At 44.0% G+C, this 15,122-nt stretch overlaps 1 protein-coding gene across 1 annotated transcript in view; it reads right to left on the bottom strand.

The window, feature by feature from the left end:
* Positions 1–15,122, bottom strand: part of LAP3 (leucine aminopeptidase 3) — a 31,318-nt gene continuing 16,196 nt past the window's right edge. Inside the window, exons 8-13 of the mRNA XM_036072094.2 lie at positions 10,458–10,582; positions 9,154–9,242; positions 7,629–7,731; positions 2,916–2,995; positions 1,022–1,131; positions 1–556 (exon numbers count right to left, since the gene is read on the bottom strand). Coding sequence (XP_035927987.1) covers positions 367–556; positions 1,022–1,131; positions 2,916–2,995; positions 7,629–7,731; positions 9,154–9,242; positions 10,458–10,582 — 697 coding nt within the window. The 3' untranslated portion in view covers positions 1–366. The remainder of the gene's footprint in view (positions 557–1,021; positions 1,132–2,915; positions 2,996–7,628; positions 7,732–9,153; positions 9,243–10,457; positions 10,583–15,122) is intronic.

Here is a 15,122-nt window from a genome sequence, read left to right as displayed (position 1 = left end):
GCACAAAAAGTTGATTTATTATTTCTGACAATTGCATAGTAACCTTTAATGTATTCCTCGCATCACAAATCTAAAAGACAACTTTGCTCAATTAAAAACATATACTCTGAAAATTAATTAGGTAGTTTTTAAACATTTGATCATTTATAGAATCTCTTAAAAATCTTTGCCAAGCAAGAGATTAGCTTTACCTTTATAAATCTCTACATAAAATGAACAAATCAAGGCAATCAAATTTTCTTTTGTTCTACATTTTTAAATACCACCCTTTGTTTCCTTTGAAATATTTTCATCCATTCATTCAAAAATATTTTGAGGCTCAACTGCCCATTTAAAACAGAATGAGAGAGTTTTAGAGGATGTGAACTAAGCATTGTTTTGACTGAACCGAAGCAAGAACTCTATCAGGGTCCTTGTGGGCCTCCCAGTCATGCCCTTCCGCAGATAGGGAACCTCATCTTTGTTGGTCATCACACCGGCTATATCTAAATGTGCCCACTTAGGATGAGTCACAAATTCTTTCAGGAATGCTGCAGCTGTACATGCTCCTGCAGACCTGAAGAGAAAGACAAAAATCACTGTTTAACCCCGTGTAAACATGCAATGAACATTTCATTAAGATCCTCTATTCTTGCTAAGTAGCTTCTATGACCAGAGAGCAAAAGTCAAGTTTATGAGATTAAAACGTAACGCAAAAACCACTTTCAGAATATTTATTTTCAGACATAGCTTTAAGCAATAAAGGGTAAATTCTAGATTCCTCTTCCCCATGGTAATGAATTCACCTATCTTTCATCTCTTTCCCTTACGATTTGTTTAAAATGACTCAGCTGTGAAAACATGCAAAATTTTGAGCACCAGATGTAAAATACCTTGAAAATTAAAGATGTTCGAAATTAGTGCTTATTAGCACTGTATCAAAAGGAAATTGGCTACACTTTCTGTGAAAGGGCATAAAATTTAAAGTCATTTTGGTAACCAATGACTGTAAAAATGTACTTTCAGAGCTCCTTTTACATACCTGTATTTTCCAATGTTATTAATATCAGCAAGCTGGCAATCTACAACTTGTTTTGTATAATGTTCAAAGAGAGGCATCCTCCAGACACGATCGCCCGTTTCAATGCTGGCCTAAAGAAGAAATAGGTGTAATAGCTGGAAGACTGCATGAAGTAGGACACTGATGTATTCAATGATGGAGAGAAAGAAAACTGTTCTGACCTGTTACTCTAAAACAGGCAACTATTCAACCGGGTCCAGAATCATTTCAGTTAATGAAAAGATTTACTTAAGAATTATAAAAGAAATCAGGAATGTTATAAAACATCCCACAAATTTGTAGGGCATTTGCTAAAATCATCAATTCTTACGGATCTCAATTTACAGTACGCTGGTATCCAGCAGTACATCGACTGTGGGACTGATTATGGGGAAACAGCCTTTGTGATGCTTGTCACCTCAGTGTGCTAAGGAATACATGCCTGAAACTGCACCACTGAAGACCAGAGTCCAAGACAAGGTGACCTTATTCATTCACATAATCATATACACACTCATTCACATTCATCATTTACTGAATCTTGACAGAGCACCACCAGGTGTTGGGGCTATAAAGAAATTCAACATCTGAGCCATCAGAAGGCTCTGAGGCTGGTAGGAAAAACAGATACACAGACTGTTTTAATACACTGTGGTCAGAAAGAAGACCCAAAAGTGAAAAGTCAGGAAGCAGCAACAGAAGCTGTTATTTGGAGACATGAGTAAACAGCAGCTGAATCAGCCCCAGGGTTGAAAGTAGCTGCCTCTGGGAAAACAAGACTGTAGACTACTGTAGACTGCTGACTGGTATTGAAATGTTTGTGCACACAGAACTTTTTTTTTAAAAAGCTTAAATTGAAAAAAATCAAAACAACAGCACTGTAGGTGCTTAATAAAGAGGGACACTGAGTGCATGACAGGCCAGAGGAGAGTCCGCCTGCCCAGCCTGCACAGAGACAACTGAGCTGAATGTCACAAGGGTTAGGCAGGAAGGGTAAATTCAGGACCACAAACCAACATCAAGTATGTATTCAAGGACATCTTGGATTTGTCCCCCACTGGCACATAGTAAGCTCCTATTCATTACTTGTTGAAAGAGGGAGATACCAGAGGGAGTGGTCTGGAGCTCAGGAGAGAGACGGGGGCAAGCAGCGGAGAGGTGCTGGCTGAAGCCACTGGGCTTCCATGTGAAGATGGGGGGGGATAAGAAGAGAACATGGTCTAGGACTGAACACCCACGAAAGGGGCAGACAAAGGAAAAACCTGGCAAATGAGGCTGAAACAGAAGTTAGTGAAGAAGGGAACCAGAGAGATGATCACAGCAGCGAAGAGTGGGGTGTCACCAAGAGGCTGGACTTGCAGGCTGCCTCCAGCCAGGCTAGGGTAAGGCTGAGTGGGTGAAGGCATGGGGGGAGGGGTGACAGGAGACGGCTGTTTGGAAGAGGCAGGCTGGCTATGAACAGCTGTGCACGAGGCACAGCGCATGGCAGTCAGAAGACGTCCTTATCCCCACCCACAAACGGATCAGGACAAGCCCTACTTACAACAAGCATTCACTAAAGGTCATCCTTCCTTGACAAAGCTGTTCTCATAACCTTTTCTACCTCAGGGAGTCTGCGCGATGGCCGTGGTTTGTGAGTCACTTTCACATCATTCTGAGACCACAGGAGGAGAGGAGGAATGTGGTATCACAGCTATCATTTTGGAACATTATTATAGAGAACCCAAAGCACATTGAATAGATGTATTTTCAATTCAAAGGCAAATCTATGACATAAAAATCACTTTAACAGGGGTAGGGGTAGTAAAACAGTAAAAAATATTATTCTAGCTAGAATAATTTAATCATCTAGCATTTTAGTCTCTATTATTCCTACCTCAAATAGTTTGTTCCACAGCCAGGACGAATTGGTAAAGACCCCAGTGGCACCGGACCCCAAGGCTATGTCCATGGCACCTGCAGGACACAAGCCCTCAGGTCAACGTTCGGTCTCTCCAGGCATGATGGCTTTCTCTGCTGCTCAAACTAAAACTACAGCCTGTAATTTGATTTTAATATCTGCTTCATTTTCATAACTAGAGAAGCTCTGAAAATCCTTACTGTATATATTTAATATCTTCCTACTTTCTCAACTAGAATTCAACTTGAATTATTAAGGAAAATGTAAAAAAGGAAACAATACCAAATATCACCAGTAATCTCATCCTCAGCATTAACCATTACATGTTTTTAATATTTCCTTCCAGATTTTTTCTAAACTTTTAAAAAACATAATTAAGACCATACTGTTCATGTCCAAGTACGTGTTCTTCCTCTTATGCTTTAAACATTTATTCCACTTTTAGAAACAAATGTTAGAAAGTAGTTTTAATGATTTTAAAAGTCCATTAGGTAGAGGTATCATAATTTACTTTCTATGGGACATTTAGGCATCTCTAATTCCTCAATATTTTTAATCACATCTGTAAGTATCTGCTATTAAGATTCTCTGCCCCTTTTTCTTTTTTTTTGGAAAAAGGTATTATTATTTTATCATACATATTTGTTTCATCTGCATTTCCTTCTCCAACAAAGGTGCATCCATTGGTTGACTCCTCTTTTTACATTTATATGTATTTTTTAAAGATTTTATTTATTTGAGAGAAAGAGAGAGAGAGCATGAGAGAGAGCACAAGCAGGAGGGAGGGGGAGAGGGAGAGGGAGAAGCAGGCTCCCCACTGAGCAGGGAGCCCGATTCAGGACTTGATCCCAGAGCCCTGGGATCATAATCTGAGCCAAAGGTAGACGCTTAACCGAATGAGTCACCCAGGCACCCCTACATTAATATATCTTTAAAAATCAAGTTAAAATCCAGATTTCCAAGTTCTTTGTGGGCACACATTCCTGAGCACCTACCTCCATTAGAATGCTGCAGATTAGCGCCACCTTCTCTGGTTCTGGTACCAGCTCCCAGCAGTTTCATTTGTTACTCGCCTGGCCCTGGCTGCAAGCTCTGGTGCAGGGATCATGTTTGATTCCTAAGTATGCGCTTAGGGCCTAGCACATTGCCTGGCACACAGGAGCTCAGTATTTATGCAAAGGGAAAAGCAAACCCCACTATCATTCAGTACTAGGACACTCCTGGAACATCAGAGGAGACATCACAGAAGACAAGGGCAATTTTATAGTTTTCACAAGGTGGTACTTGCTCCCTTTAATACAAGGCGTGTCCAGGTTGCTCCTTAATCTTTAACTGTGGCTTTGCATGGTGGCTTTTCATGGACTGCTTGTTAGCATCTCCCCCAAGGAAAATGGATACTTGAAAATACAATTCTATACACTGTTTTGTAGATTTTTTTTTTTTTTTTACAATAAACAAAACTTCCCACATCCTTCCATTTCTTTGCAATTGGGATTACTGGTTGTAGGACACCCAATGAGTGGATCCCCTAGACTTGCATGTTTGTGGGTTAATATCTGCACACATCTCTGATTTAAGAAATAGAGCTCAGAGCCATCATTTCATTTTGTTAATCTTGGTTAACCCCCCGGCCACACACACACGATTACGTGGACTCTCCAGAGAAGGGAGTAGCACTTTAAAAATCCATTCCTCTGTGTCATGAGGGCTCTGGATTGTACATTTTCCCCAAAACATCACAAGGAAATTACGTATTGTTGGTTAATCATAAGGGATGGCAAACCGTTGACAATTTAAAACAAAAAGTAGTGACCCATTTGTAAAACCCTGTGATTCTGCATGACATCTGAGCAACCTGGGTCTGTTTGGTCATTTGTTCTTCAGGTTTTGTTACTCTCTACCTCCCAATTCTTTCTCAAGCCTATCCACTTCTCCCTACTGCTACTGCTACCATCGTCATCCACAAACTGGACTATGGTAATAATTGTCTTAAAAAACAGCAACGACAACATAAACTTCCAGGAATTTCCAAACACATACGAAGAGAATAGTACAATAAATGCACAGATAGCTGTTAACCAGCACCAACAATGACCAACTCAGGGGCAGACCTGTTTCATCTATAGCCCCCGCACAACAGATTATTTTGAAGCCATCTGCAGATACGCTAACATTCATCCACGATACACACACTCAGGCATCTACAAGAGTCAGCAAGCACACTGCTCACCCGCCTACCTGGCCGGCCCGTCACCTTGGGCCCTTCTCCAGGGCATTCTGCACACAGCCAGCAAGGGCCCTTTCACGGCACAAACATGATCTTACTGTCCCCATAGCTTCCTGCTGCACTTGCCTCAGGACAAACCCCAGTAACACATCAAGGCCAAGCTGGGGTCTGGTGCCTCCTAGAATGTTGGCCTCGTGCGCCCACCCCAGCCGCACCGTGCTCTTCCCAGTTCCATTTGCCGTTACCCCCACACACCCCAAAGTGAAAGGTGCCCTCCGCTGGGATGATCTTCCTTCCCTCCTCCACCCAGTGATGCTTCCTCCTTCAGATCCCAGCTCAAGCAGCAGTTCTCAGCAAGATGCCTGATCCTCAAAAGTAAGACTGTGATATCCTCTACTAAAGCAGTAAGAAATGACAGGTGTAAATATTTAATATGATCCCAACTGAGATCAAGGCTCTAAAGCTGATTCTATTACATTCTTTAGAAAATGCTCTATTTTCTACATACGGTGACAGAACTGCTACCATCACCGATTTCAGAATTACCAATAGCAGAGGCCTACATTCCGTATTCTTTTCCGAGGCCCATTTGGAGCCAAAGGTGCTAACTGATCAAGTTACCCGAATTGTCACAGTTTCACAGAAACATCAAAGCTCCAAAGAAGGTGCTGATGTCACCACTCTTGTTCCATCCTAAATCACAACCATGCATGAGGAAAATGGAAACAGGCAGCACAACTGAATGGCCATCCCCTGAAGAGGCCATGGCTCCTACAGTCTGGTATAGGCCTGCCTTTTCCAGGACAGTAACACTGTTTTAGTGTCTGCCAGGCCAGGGACATCAACCTGGATCATCTCATTTCATCTGCACAGAAACCCCTCCTGTCAGTGAGATGCTATTATACCCTTTTTACAGATGAGGTTTCTTTGGCCTTGTCCAAAGTCCCATGCTATTAAGATGCAGGACAAGTTTTAAAATCAGGTCCTCCATCTCTAAAGACTGTGTACTTCCTCCCACCATGAACCTGGGGCTGGAAAGTGTTTCTTAATCTTCCCTTTGATCACAGCGACTGGAACTCAGAAGGGGCTCGGTGAGTGTGTGGGGAACATCAGCCAGGCCAACACGTGGGCAGTGGAAAGGCTCACCCATCAGCTTGCTCTTAGTTACCTGGGGCCAACTTTCCCACCCTCAGACTAGGAAAAAAAAGGGAAGGGGGCTATGATTCCTCATTTACAGAAAGGGTGTATTACCACCCACCTCACCACTGCCCCTCAAACACCTAGCAAATCTATGCGCTTATTGTTAAGAGCCACATAAAGGGGAAAACACGAACTGATTTCTGCTAAAGTAAAGGCTCACATGAGCAGAGGAAGAATTAAAACCAAAGGATAAAAAACTGAATTTTAATCTTAAAAGAGGCAGAGACAGAAACAGAATGAATCCCTGGAAAGAGAACTGTTGGATCAAAGACTACTAATGTCTGCTTCTTGCAGCAAAGCAATACCTGTTGTCATCCCTCCAGGAATGAGTTCGTGACTCCACAGACCCAGTGGGCTTCTAGCCTTCCTTCAGCCAATGTTTGCCACATGCAGGGGCTGAGTTAAAGAGGCTTCCTACAAACCCCTCCCAAACTCCACCACTCTGTGAGGGTAACGCGCGCCTCCCAGGTACTGATGTCCCAGGGGGATCAGGTAACTTGCCCAAGGCTGAAGGGCTATAAGTGGCCGTAGGAGACAGTGAGTTGGCGTGGAGCTCATGCTGCTGCCGCACACCTCACGCCACCCGCCTGTTAAATGACGACCTTCCCATCCCCCCCCACAATGTTTTTGTTTCTTTGTAACACCAAGTACAAAAAGTTCAGAAAACTCAGTCAGCATCAGATACGTTGACTAATACAAACAGCTCCTGATTTGGGGATCTGTCGCTAATATTTTCAGATCTGTATCAAACAGCAATCATACCATAAAACATCTTAGTGTCATGTGCAGAGGTGACTCTGGATGGGCTGATGTAACCCACTTGTGACTTCTCTTTCTAGAGTTACAGCCTGGAATGTTTTAAAACAAGAAAGCTGGGCGCCTGGGTGGCTCAGTTGGTTAAGCGACTGCCTTCGGCTCAGGTCATGATCCTGGAGTCCTGGGATCGAGTCCCACATCTGGCTCCCTGCTCGGCGGGGAGTCTGCTTCTCCCTCTGACCTTCCCCCCTCTCATGTGCTCTCTCTCTCTCACTCTCTCAAATAAATGAATAAATAAAATCTTTAAAAAAAAAAAAAAAAAACAAGAAAGCTAATGTTTAAAACAGTTTACAGCTGCAGAACAATTTCCCTAGTGAAACATATCTGAATGCAAGCGGAGCAAGCCAACTTTCAGCAAAATCATGCCTCAAGTTAACATGCGCACCACCCTACGCCAACAAATAGGACTTTCTTCAAACAAAGACAGGAAAAGCACGCTGGTTGACCTGTTAGGGTGGCGGCGTTGATGATGACCTTTGGGTTAAAGGTGTGCGCATAACAAAGTGCATCAGCCAGTATAAGCCTCCCCTCAGCATCGGTGTTATCAACCTGCAAAGAGAAGGGTCAAAAAAGTTAGGGTAAGATGACACAAGTCAAGAATATCAAAACAAGATACAACACTGTTCAGCTTAAAAGTGAGAAAAGCTAGTGTGACATCTGTCAGAGTACCACATACTCAAGCTTCAATTAGAATAGGAATGTATTTACTCTGAAGAGCAAATATAATTTAATAATCCCTGTACCAGAGCTGATGACCAAATGCTAATGACTTTAGAAGCAGAAATAAATAGAAAATGTCTGGCCCATTGTACCAACAAGTATCTAACAGGAAAAAGGAAATTTCAAGATTGAAAACAAAGAAGCTAAAGAGTTTCGGAAGGTTACGGCGAGGTGGCAGTCTGGCTCTCCAGACAGGAGAACTCTTGCAACTTCAGCAACTTTACAAAGTTTTTTAAAGGAGGCTCCACACCCAGCGTGGAGCCCAACGTGGGGCTTAAACTCATGACCCTGAGATCAAGACCTGAACTGAGATCAAGAGTCCCTCCTTTTTTTGTTAGTGTCTGTGTTTGGTCGTGTGCCTGGGACAGGGTGTACCTGATTTTGCCTGGACGGGTAGAGGCCAGTGTGTTATTTTGGTGCGCATCTGTTTTGGTGACTGTGTCTCTGTGGTTTCTTATGAAATGCAAGAAAAATTCCTGTTTCTTTGTCATGCTGCCTGGGAAACAAGCCCCCTCCCCAGCTCCTCTCCATTTCTAGAAAAAACAATCTTATTGATCATATCATTTTCATATAAAACCACCTTCTGGGGACGCCTGGGTGGCTCAACCATTAAGCTTCCGACTCTTGATCTTGGCTCAGATCTCCATCTCAGGATCGTGAGTTCGAGCCCCTTGTTGGGGCCATACCCAGTGTGGAGCCTACTTACAAATAAAATAAAATAAAAAAAACATAAAAACCACACACACACACACACACACACACACACACACACACAAAAGAGTCCCTCCTTTTAAAGAGCGGCCAGGCATTATGGGCAGTGTGTGCATGCATGCAGGTGCCCCAGCAGACGACCCTGCAGCCACATCCCCACAAGTGCAGAGTCCATGATGCACGATGGTGTGTTCCACCGAAACCCCAAAAGGAAGAAGTTAATCATGGCACAGGTCTATCTCTAGAAAACAGCTCAGGCTTTTCCTGCTTTGCCATGCTCTGCAGGGCTTGCTGTAGATTTGTGGTAATTTGTGTGTGTATGGCTTACAGGAGGAACAGTAAGATAGGGAAAATACTTTTATAATTCCCATAAAGAAATACTTTTGACTTTGTAGGAAAAGCTACTTGCAATGAAGACACTGCCCTCCCTAAATGGAGCCCATGCTCTGAATGGAAATTCAAGGTGTGCTTATGTGGTCACTGGAGGTCCCACCTCTTGGATCACCAGAATGGGCAGGGCTACGTTTGGCATTCACACACCTGTATGGTCTTCCCGTTCTTGGCTTTGACGACATCCCCAGGCTTGTTGGCTTTACCACTGGGCATATTTTCACAAAGAGGGGCCAAACCTATTGGAAAAGCATATATGAAGGAACATGGAATGTGCTGGGTCTACACTCACCACCCAAAGGACCAAGGCCACTGGTGGGCCATCAGAAGTATGCCAGACACCACCTTAACCAAGTGATAAAATTTACCATCACCAAGGACCCAACTGACATCGTGTGTGCCAGCCACAGAAAGTGCAATCACTCAGGTAGTGTTCCAACAAGGAGTCTAACCTGATTCTGTCATGAAGAAACAACCAAATAAGTCCAAATTGTGGACCAACCCAAGACAAGCCTGAACTCTTCAAAACTGCCAGTGTCATGAAAGAAAGAAAAAGGGCAGGAAAAAGGTTCCGGATTAAAAAATATTAGAGACGTGGCAACCACATGCAATGTGTGATCCTTAACTGGCTCTTAGGTTTCAAAAATAAAAACAAGTAAATGTGTGTGTGTGTCTATATACAAAATGAACATTTTTGTAGACAGCTGGGAAGTCTGAATTAGGTGACTGCAACAATCCCTGTGAATGATAATGGTATGGTCATTACACAGGCTGTCCTCGTTCTTAGGAGACAGACACAGGCTGAAGCATTCGGGAGTGACATGTCATGTCTGCAACTTACTTTCGAAAGTTCGGCAAAACGGCTAGGATATCAGCGGGGACGGGGAAGGGCGCCTGTGAGACAGACCTGGAGTCCAAGTACACCTTCCCTTGGTATAGCACAAGGGACGTGACATTGGGAAAGTCATTAACCGAAGCCCCCCCCACCCCCACACTCCTCTGAAACATGGCAAACTCCCAGCCTTGGGTGTGGCATCTGACCTCCACAGAGAGCTGCTGTGGACTGAACACTTCGTCTCAAGCATTTTCTGTATGTGCTGCCACGTCATCAGCCACAAGCCCGATGAGACCATCACTAAATGTGCCTGCAGTGCCCTTCCACCATGACTACTGAGCGTTTTTCACTGGAGTAAACCACAAACTTGACATTATGTGCCCCTAACTGCTAAATGCTTTTTGCAGAAGTACAAAAAAATGAACTCCAGCTACAGCCCGTGACTGCAAAACGCATTTAACTCAATCAGTTCAGACAAGACAACACTTAGCTAAACAGCTTCTGTTTGATGAAAACCATTTCTTGATCTTTTCAGGTTGGAGGAAACCAAATCTGCTGTCTGGTCTGTCATCTGACTGGATTCCAGAACTCTCCAGGACACCCCCCTTTGCCCCCTCACCTACGATGTTAATGGGCAGGTTCAGCTTGGCAGCAGACACGATGGCCGAACAGATCGTGGCAGCTCCCCCCATGTCGGCCCTCATGAGGTCCATATTTGCAGAGGGCTTGATGGAGATGCCACCACTGTGGGAGAAAAGGACAGCATGCACCATCAGCGGCAATGAAGAGGGCCCAAATCACTTTCTTAAGAAAGAATATATAAACGGAGGCACTATCTACCTGGCAAAGAAAATTCATATTTCTGAACTGAAAATCTGAATGATTTCAACATTTTAAAAGATGATATTGCTGGGGCGCCTGGGTGGCTCAGTTGGTTGAGCGACTGCCTTCGGCTCAGGTCATGATCCTGGAGTCCCGGGATCGAGTCCCGCATCGGGCTCCCTGCTCAGCAGGGAGTCTGCTTATCCCTCCGACCCTCCTCCCTCTCATGCTCTCTGTCTCTCATTCTCTCTCTCTCAAATAAATAAATTAAAAAATCTTTAAAAAAAAAAAGATGATATTGCAAACTTTATAAAAATATAAATGGGTGTCTTAGCTCATTTTATTTCTTTTTGGATGAAATGTAAGCGGGGTCAGTGGAAACATTACTACATCACACAATCTGTGCTGCTCAAATCCCATCTCTGTATTTGCTCATTAACTCCTGACATCCAAACAGATTTGTCTTTTCAGCGAATTTTATGAATCGATCAACTTATTGAACCTGAGGGTCACAAACTGTTAAGGAAGGAAAGCCAGCAAGCTCATAAGACTGGGAGGATCTCTCTCAAGCCACGGGACAGGGAGACAACAATTCCCAACCGACACCCCAAGGGGTGATTCATCCTGATGGCAAAAGACAAACTGAATCAGGAATAGGCACAAGAAAGATGCTCGCCCAGGGGCGCCTGGGTGGCTCAGTTGGTTAAGCATCTGCCTTCGGCTCAGGTCATGATCTCAGGGTCCTGGGATCGAGTCCCGCATCGGGCTCCCTGCTCAACGGGGAGCCTCCTTCTCCCTCTCCCACTCCCCACCCTCTGTTCATGCTCTAACAGTCTCTCTCAAATAACCTCTTTAAAAAAAAAGAAAGAACGGAAGTTCACCCAAAACCTTAAAGACAGCGCTCAAGAGGGAGGGGGGAAAGATGGCGGAAGAGTAGGGGACCCTATTTCAACTGGTCCCCGAAATTGAGCTGGATATCTACCAGACCACTCTGAGCACCCACGAAATCAGCCTGAGATGTAAGAAGATCTGGATCTCTACAAACAGAATATCGCAGGCAGTTGGTTTTGAGGTACGAAGCGTGGAGCCGAGATTCCGCGGAAAGATATCGGAGGATAAAGGGCAGCGGGAGGGTGCCTGGCCAAGGTGATCCTACACCACTGGTGAGTGACAGCCTCGCTCGCTGGGGACGGGCACAGACTCGCACACCGGTAGCGTCGGGGAAAGGACTTTAGGGCAGCCCCCGGGGTGGGAACCTAGAGCAGCGCGGTCGTGCGCGCGCGAACTGGGAGCGGCTGGTGGTTTTAGAAGCACAAAGGGCAGAGACGTGCCCGGACCTGGAGGCAGGACTGGGAGCGCTGCGGAGGGGTGCACAACCTAGGCCGCTGCAGTTTATAGCAGCACGGACAGAAACGGAGATGGTGTGGCCTGGAGAGCTCACTGAAGAACAGACTGCGATATCTCTGCTCTGAGGCAGAGGGTTGGAAACGGTCTCTTCTGCTCTGACTCGCGGAAAGCAGCCAGGGAAAGCCGCCAGAGAACAAAAGCCCCCAAAACTGATTCCCGCTGAGCCCATCCCCCGCCACAGGGGGGCAGGGCAACTCCACCCAAACAGGGTTGCCTGAGTAACAGCGCGGCAGGCCCCTCCCACAGAAGACAGGCTGGGAAAACAAGAGGCCAGCAACCCTAAGGTCCCAAGAAAACAGGTGCATCTTGCTTGGGTTCTGGTCAATAATTTGGACTCTATACATTCCCTCAAACATCCATCAACAGAATGACTAGGAGGAGGAGCCCCCAAAATAGAAAAGACTCAGAGATTAAGACTTATGCTGCAGATTTACAAATGGATGCAGATATAACCAAGATGTCGGAGATGGAATTCAGGCTAGTAATTGTGAAGACAATGGCTAGAATGGAGAAATCAATTAATGGCTACATAGAGTCTCTAAGGGCAGAAATGAAAGGTGAATTGGCAGAACTTAAAAATGCTATCAGTGAGATCCAATCCAATCTAGATAATCTAACAGCTAGGGTAACTGAGGCAGAAGAGCGAATAAGTGACCTGGAAGACAATATAATAGATAAAAAGGGAAAAGAGGAGGCCAGGGAAAAACAACTCAGAATCCATGAAAATAGAATCAGAGAAATAAGTGACACCATGAAGCGTTCCAATGTCAGAATAATTGGAATCCCGGAGGGAGTGGAGAGAGAGAGAGAGGACTAGAAGATGTATTTGAGCAAATCGTAGCTGAGAACTTCCCTAATCTGGGGAATGAAACAAACATTCGAGTCCTAGAGGCAGAGAGGACCCCTCCCAAGATCAAGGAAAACAGGCCAACACCCCGGCATCTAATAGTAAAACTTGCAAATCTTAGAACCAAGAAAACCATCTTAAGGGCAGTTAGGGGGAAGAGATTCCTTACGTACAGAGGGAGGAACATCAGAATAACGTCAGACCTATCCACAGAGACCTGGCAAGCCAGAAAGGTCTGGCAAGACATATTCAGGGTACTAAATGAGAAGAACATGCAGCCAAGAATACTTTATCCGGCAAGGCTTTCATTTAGAATGGATGGAGAGATGCAGAGCTTCCACGACCAGCAAAAACTGAAAGAATATGTGACCACTAAGCTGGCCCTGCAAGAAATATTAAGGGGGTTCTATAAAAGGAGAAAGACCCCAAGAGTGATATAGAAAAGAAATTTATAGGAACAATCTATAAAAACAACATCTTCACAGGCAACATGACGACAATTAATTCATATCTTTCAATAATCACTCTCAACGTGAATGGCCTAAACGCTCCCATAAAACGGCACAGGGTTGCAGACTGGATAAAAAGACAGGACCCATCCATATGCTGCCTACAAGAGACTCATTTTGAACCTAAAGATACATCCAGACTGAAAGTGAAGGGATGGAGATCCATCTTCCATGCCAGCGGACCTCAAAAGAAAGCTGGGGTAGCAATTCTTATATCAGACAAATTAGATTTTAAACTAAAGTCTGTAATTAGAAACACAGAAGGACACTATATCATTCTTAAAGGGTCTATCCAACAAGAAGATCTAACAATCGTAAATATCTACACCCCCAACATGGGAGCAGCCATCTACATAAGCCAACTGTTGACCAAAATAGTCATATTGATAACAATACGTTAATTGTAGGAGACCTCAATACTCCACTCTCAGCAATGGACAGATCATCTAAGCAGAAAATCAACAAGGAAACAAGAGCTTTGAATGATACATTGGACCAGATGGACCTCATAGATATTTACAGAACATTCCACCCTAAAACAACAGAATACTCATTCTTCTCAAGTGCACATGGAACTGTCTCCACAACAGACCATATACTGGGTCACAAATCAGGTCTCAACTGATACCAAAAGATTGAGATTATTCCCTGCATATTCTCAGACCACAATGCTTTAAAACTGGAACTCAATCACAAGAAAAAATTTGGCAGAAATTCAAATACTCGGAAGCTAAAGACCACTCTGCTCAAGAATGTTTGGGTCAACCAGGAAATCAAAGAAGAACTTAAACAATTCATGGAAATCAATGAGAACAAAAACACATCGGTCCAAAACCTATGGGATACTGCATTCCCCCACCAAGGGGGAAATACATAGCCATCCAAGCCTCACTCAAAAAAATAGAAAAATCCCAAATTCACCAACTAACTCTACACCTTAAAGAACCAGAGAAAAAGCAACAAATGATGCCTAAGCCATGCATTAGAAGAGAAATAATTAAAATTAGAGCAGAAATCAATGAATTAGAAACCAGAAACACCGTAGATCAGATCCAAGTTGGTTCTTTGAAAGAATTAATAAGATCGATAAACCACTGGCCAGACTTATCCAAAAGAAAAGAGAAAGGACCCAAATTAATAAAATTATGAATGAAAGGGGAGAGATCACGACTAACACCAAGGAGGTAGAAACAATTATTAGAAATTATTATCGGGTGCCTGGGTGGCTCAGTTGGTTAAGCGACTGCCTTCAGCTCAGGTCATGATCCCAGGGTCCTGGGATCGAGTCCTGCATCGGGCTCCCTGCTCTGCGGGGAGCCTGCTTCTCCCTCTCCCACTCCCCCTGCTTGTGTTCCCTCTCTCGCTGTGTCTCTCTCTGTCAAATAAATAAATAAAATCTTTAAAAAAAAAAAAAAGAAAAGAAATTATTATCAACAACTATATGCCAATAAACTGAGCAATCTGGATGAAATGGAGGCCTTCCTGGAAACCTATAAGCTGCCAAGACTGAAACAGGAAGAAATTGACAACCTGAATAGGCCAATAACCAGTAATGAGATTGAAGCAGTGATCAAAAACCTCCCAAAAAAACAAGAGTCCAGGGCCTGACGGATTCCCTGGGGAATTCTACCAAACATTCAAAGAAGAAATAATACCTATTCTCCTGAAGCTGTTTCAAAAAATAGAAACAGAAGGAAAA

The sequence above is a fragment of the Halichoerus grypus genome, chromosome 3, assembly GCF_964656455.1.
Source record: "Halichoerus grypus chromosome 3, mHalGry1.hap1.1, whole genome shotgun sequence".
In the NCBI taxonomy this organism is placed as follows: domain Eukaryota; kingdom Metazoa; phylum Chordata; class Mammalia; order Carnivora; family Phocidae; genus Halichoerus; species Halichoerus grypus.
This window is presented reverse-complemented; position numbering and strand designations above follow the sequence as displayed.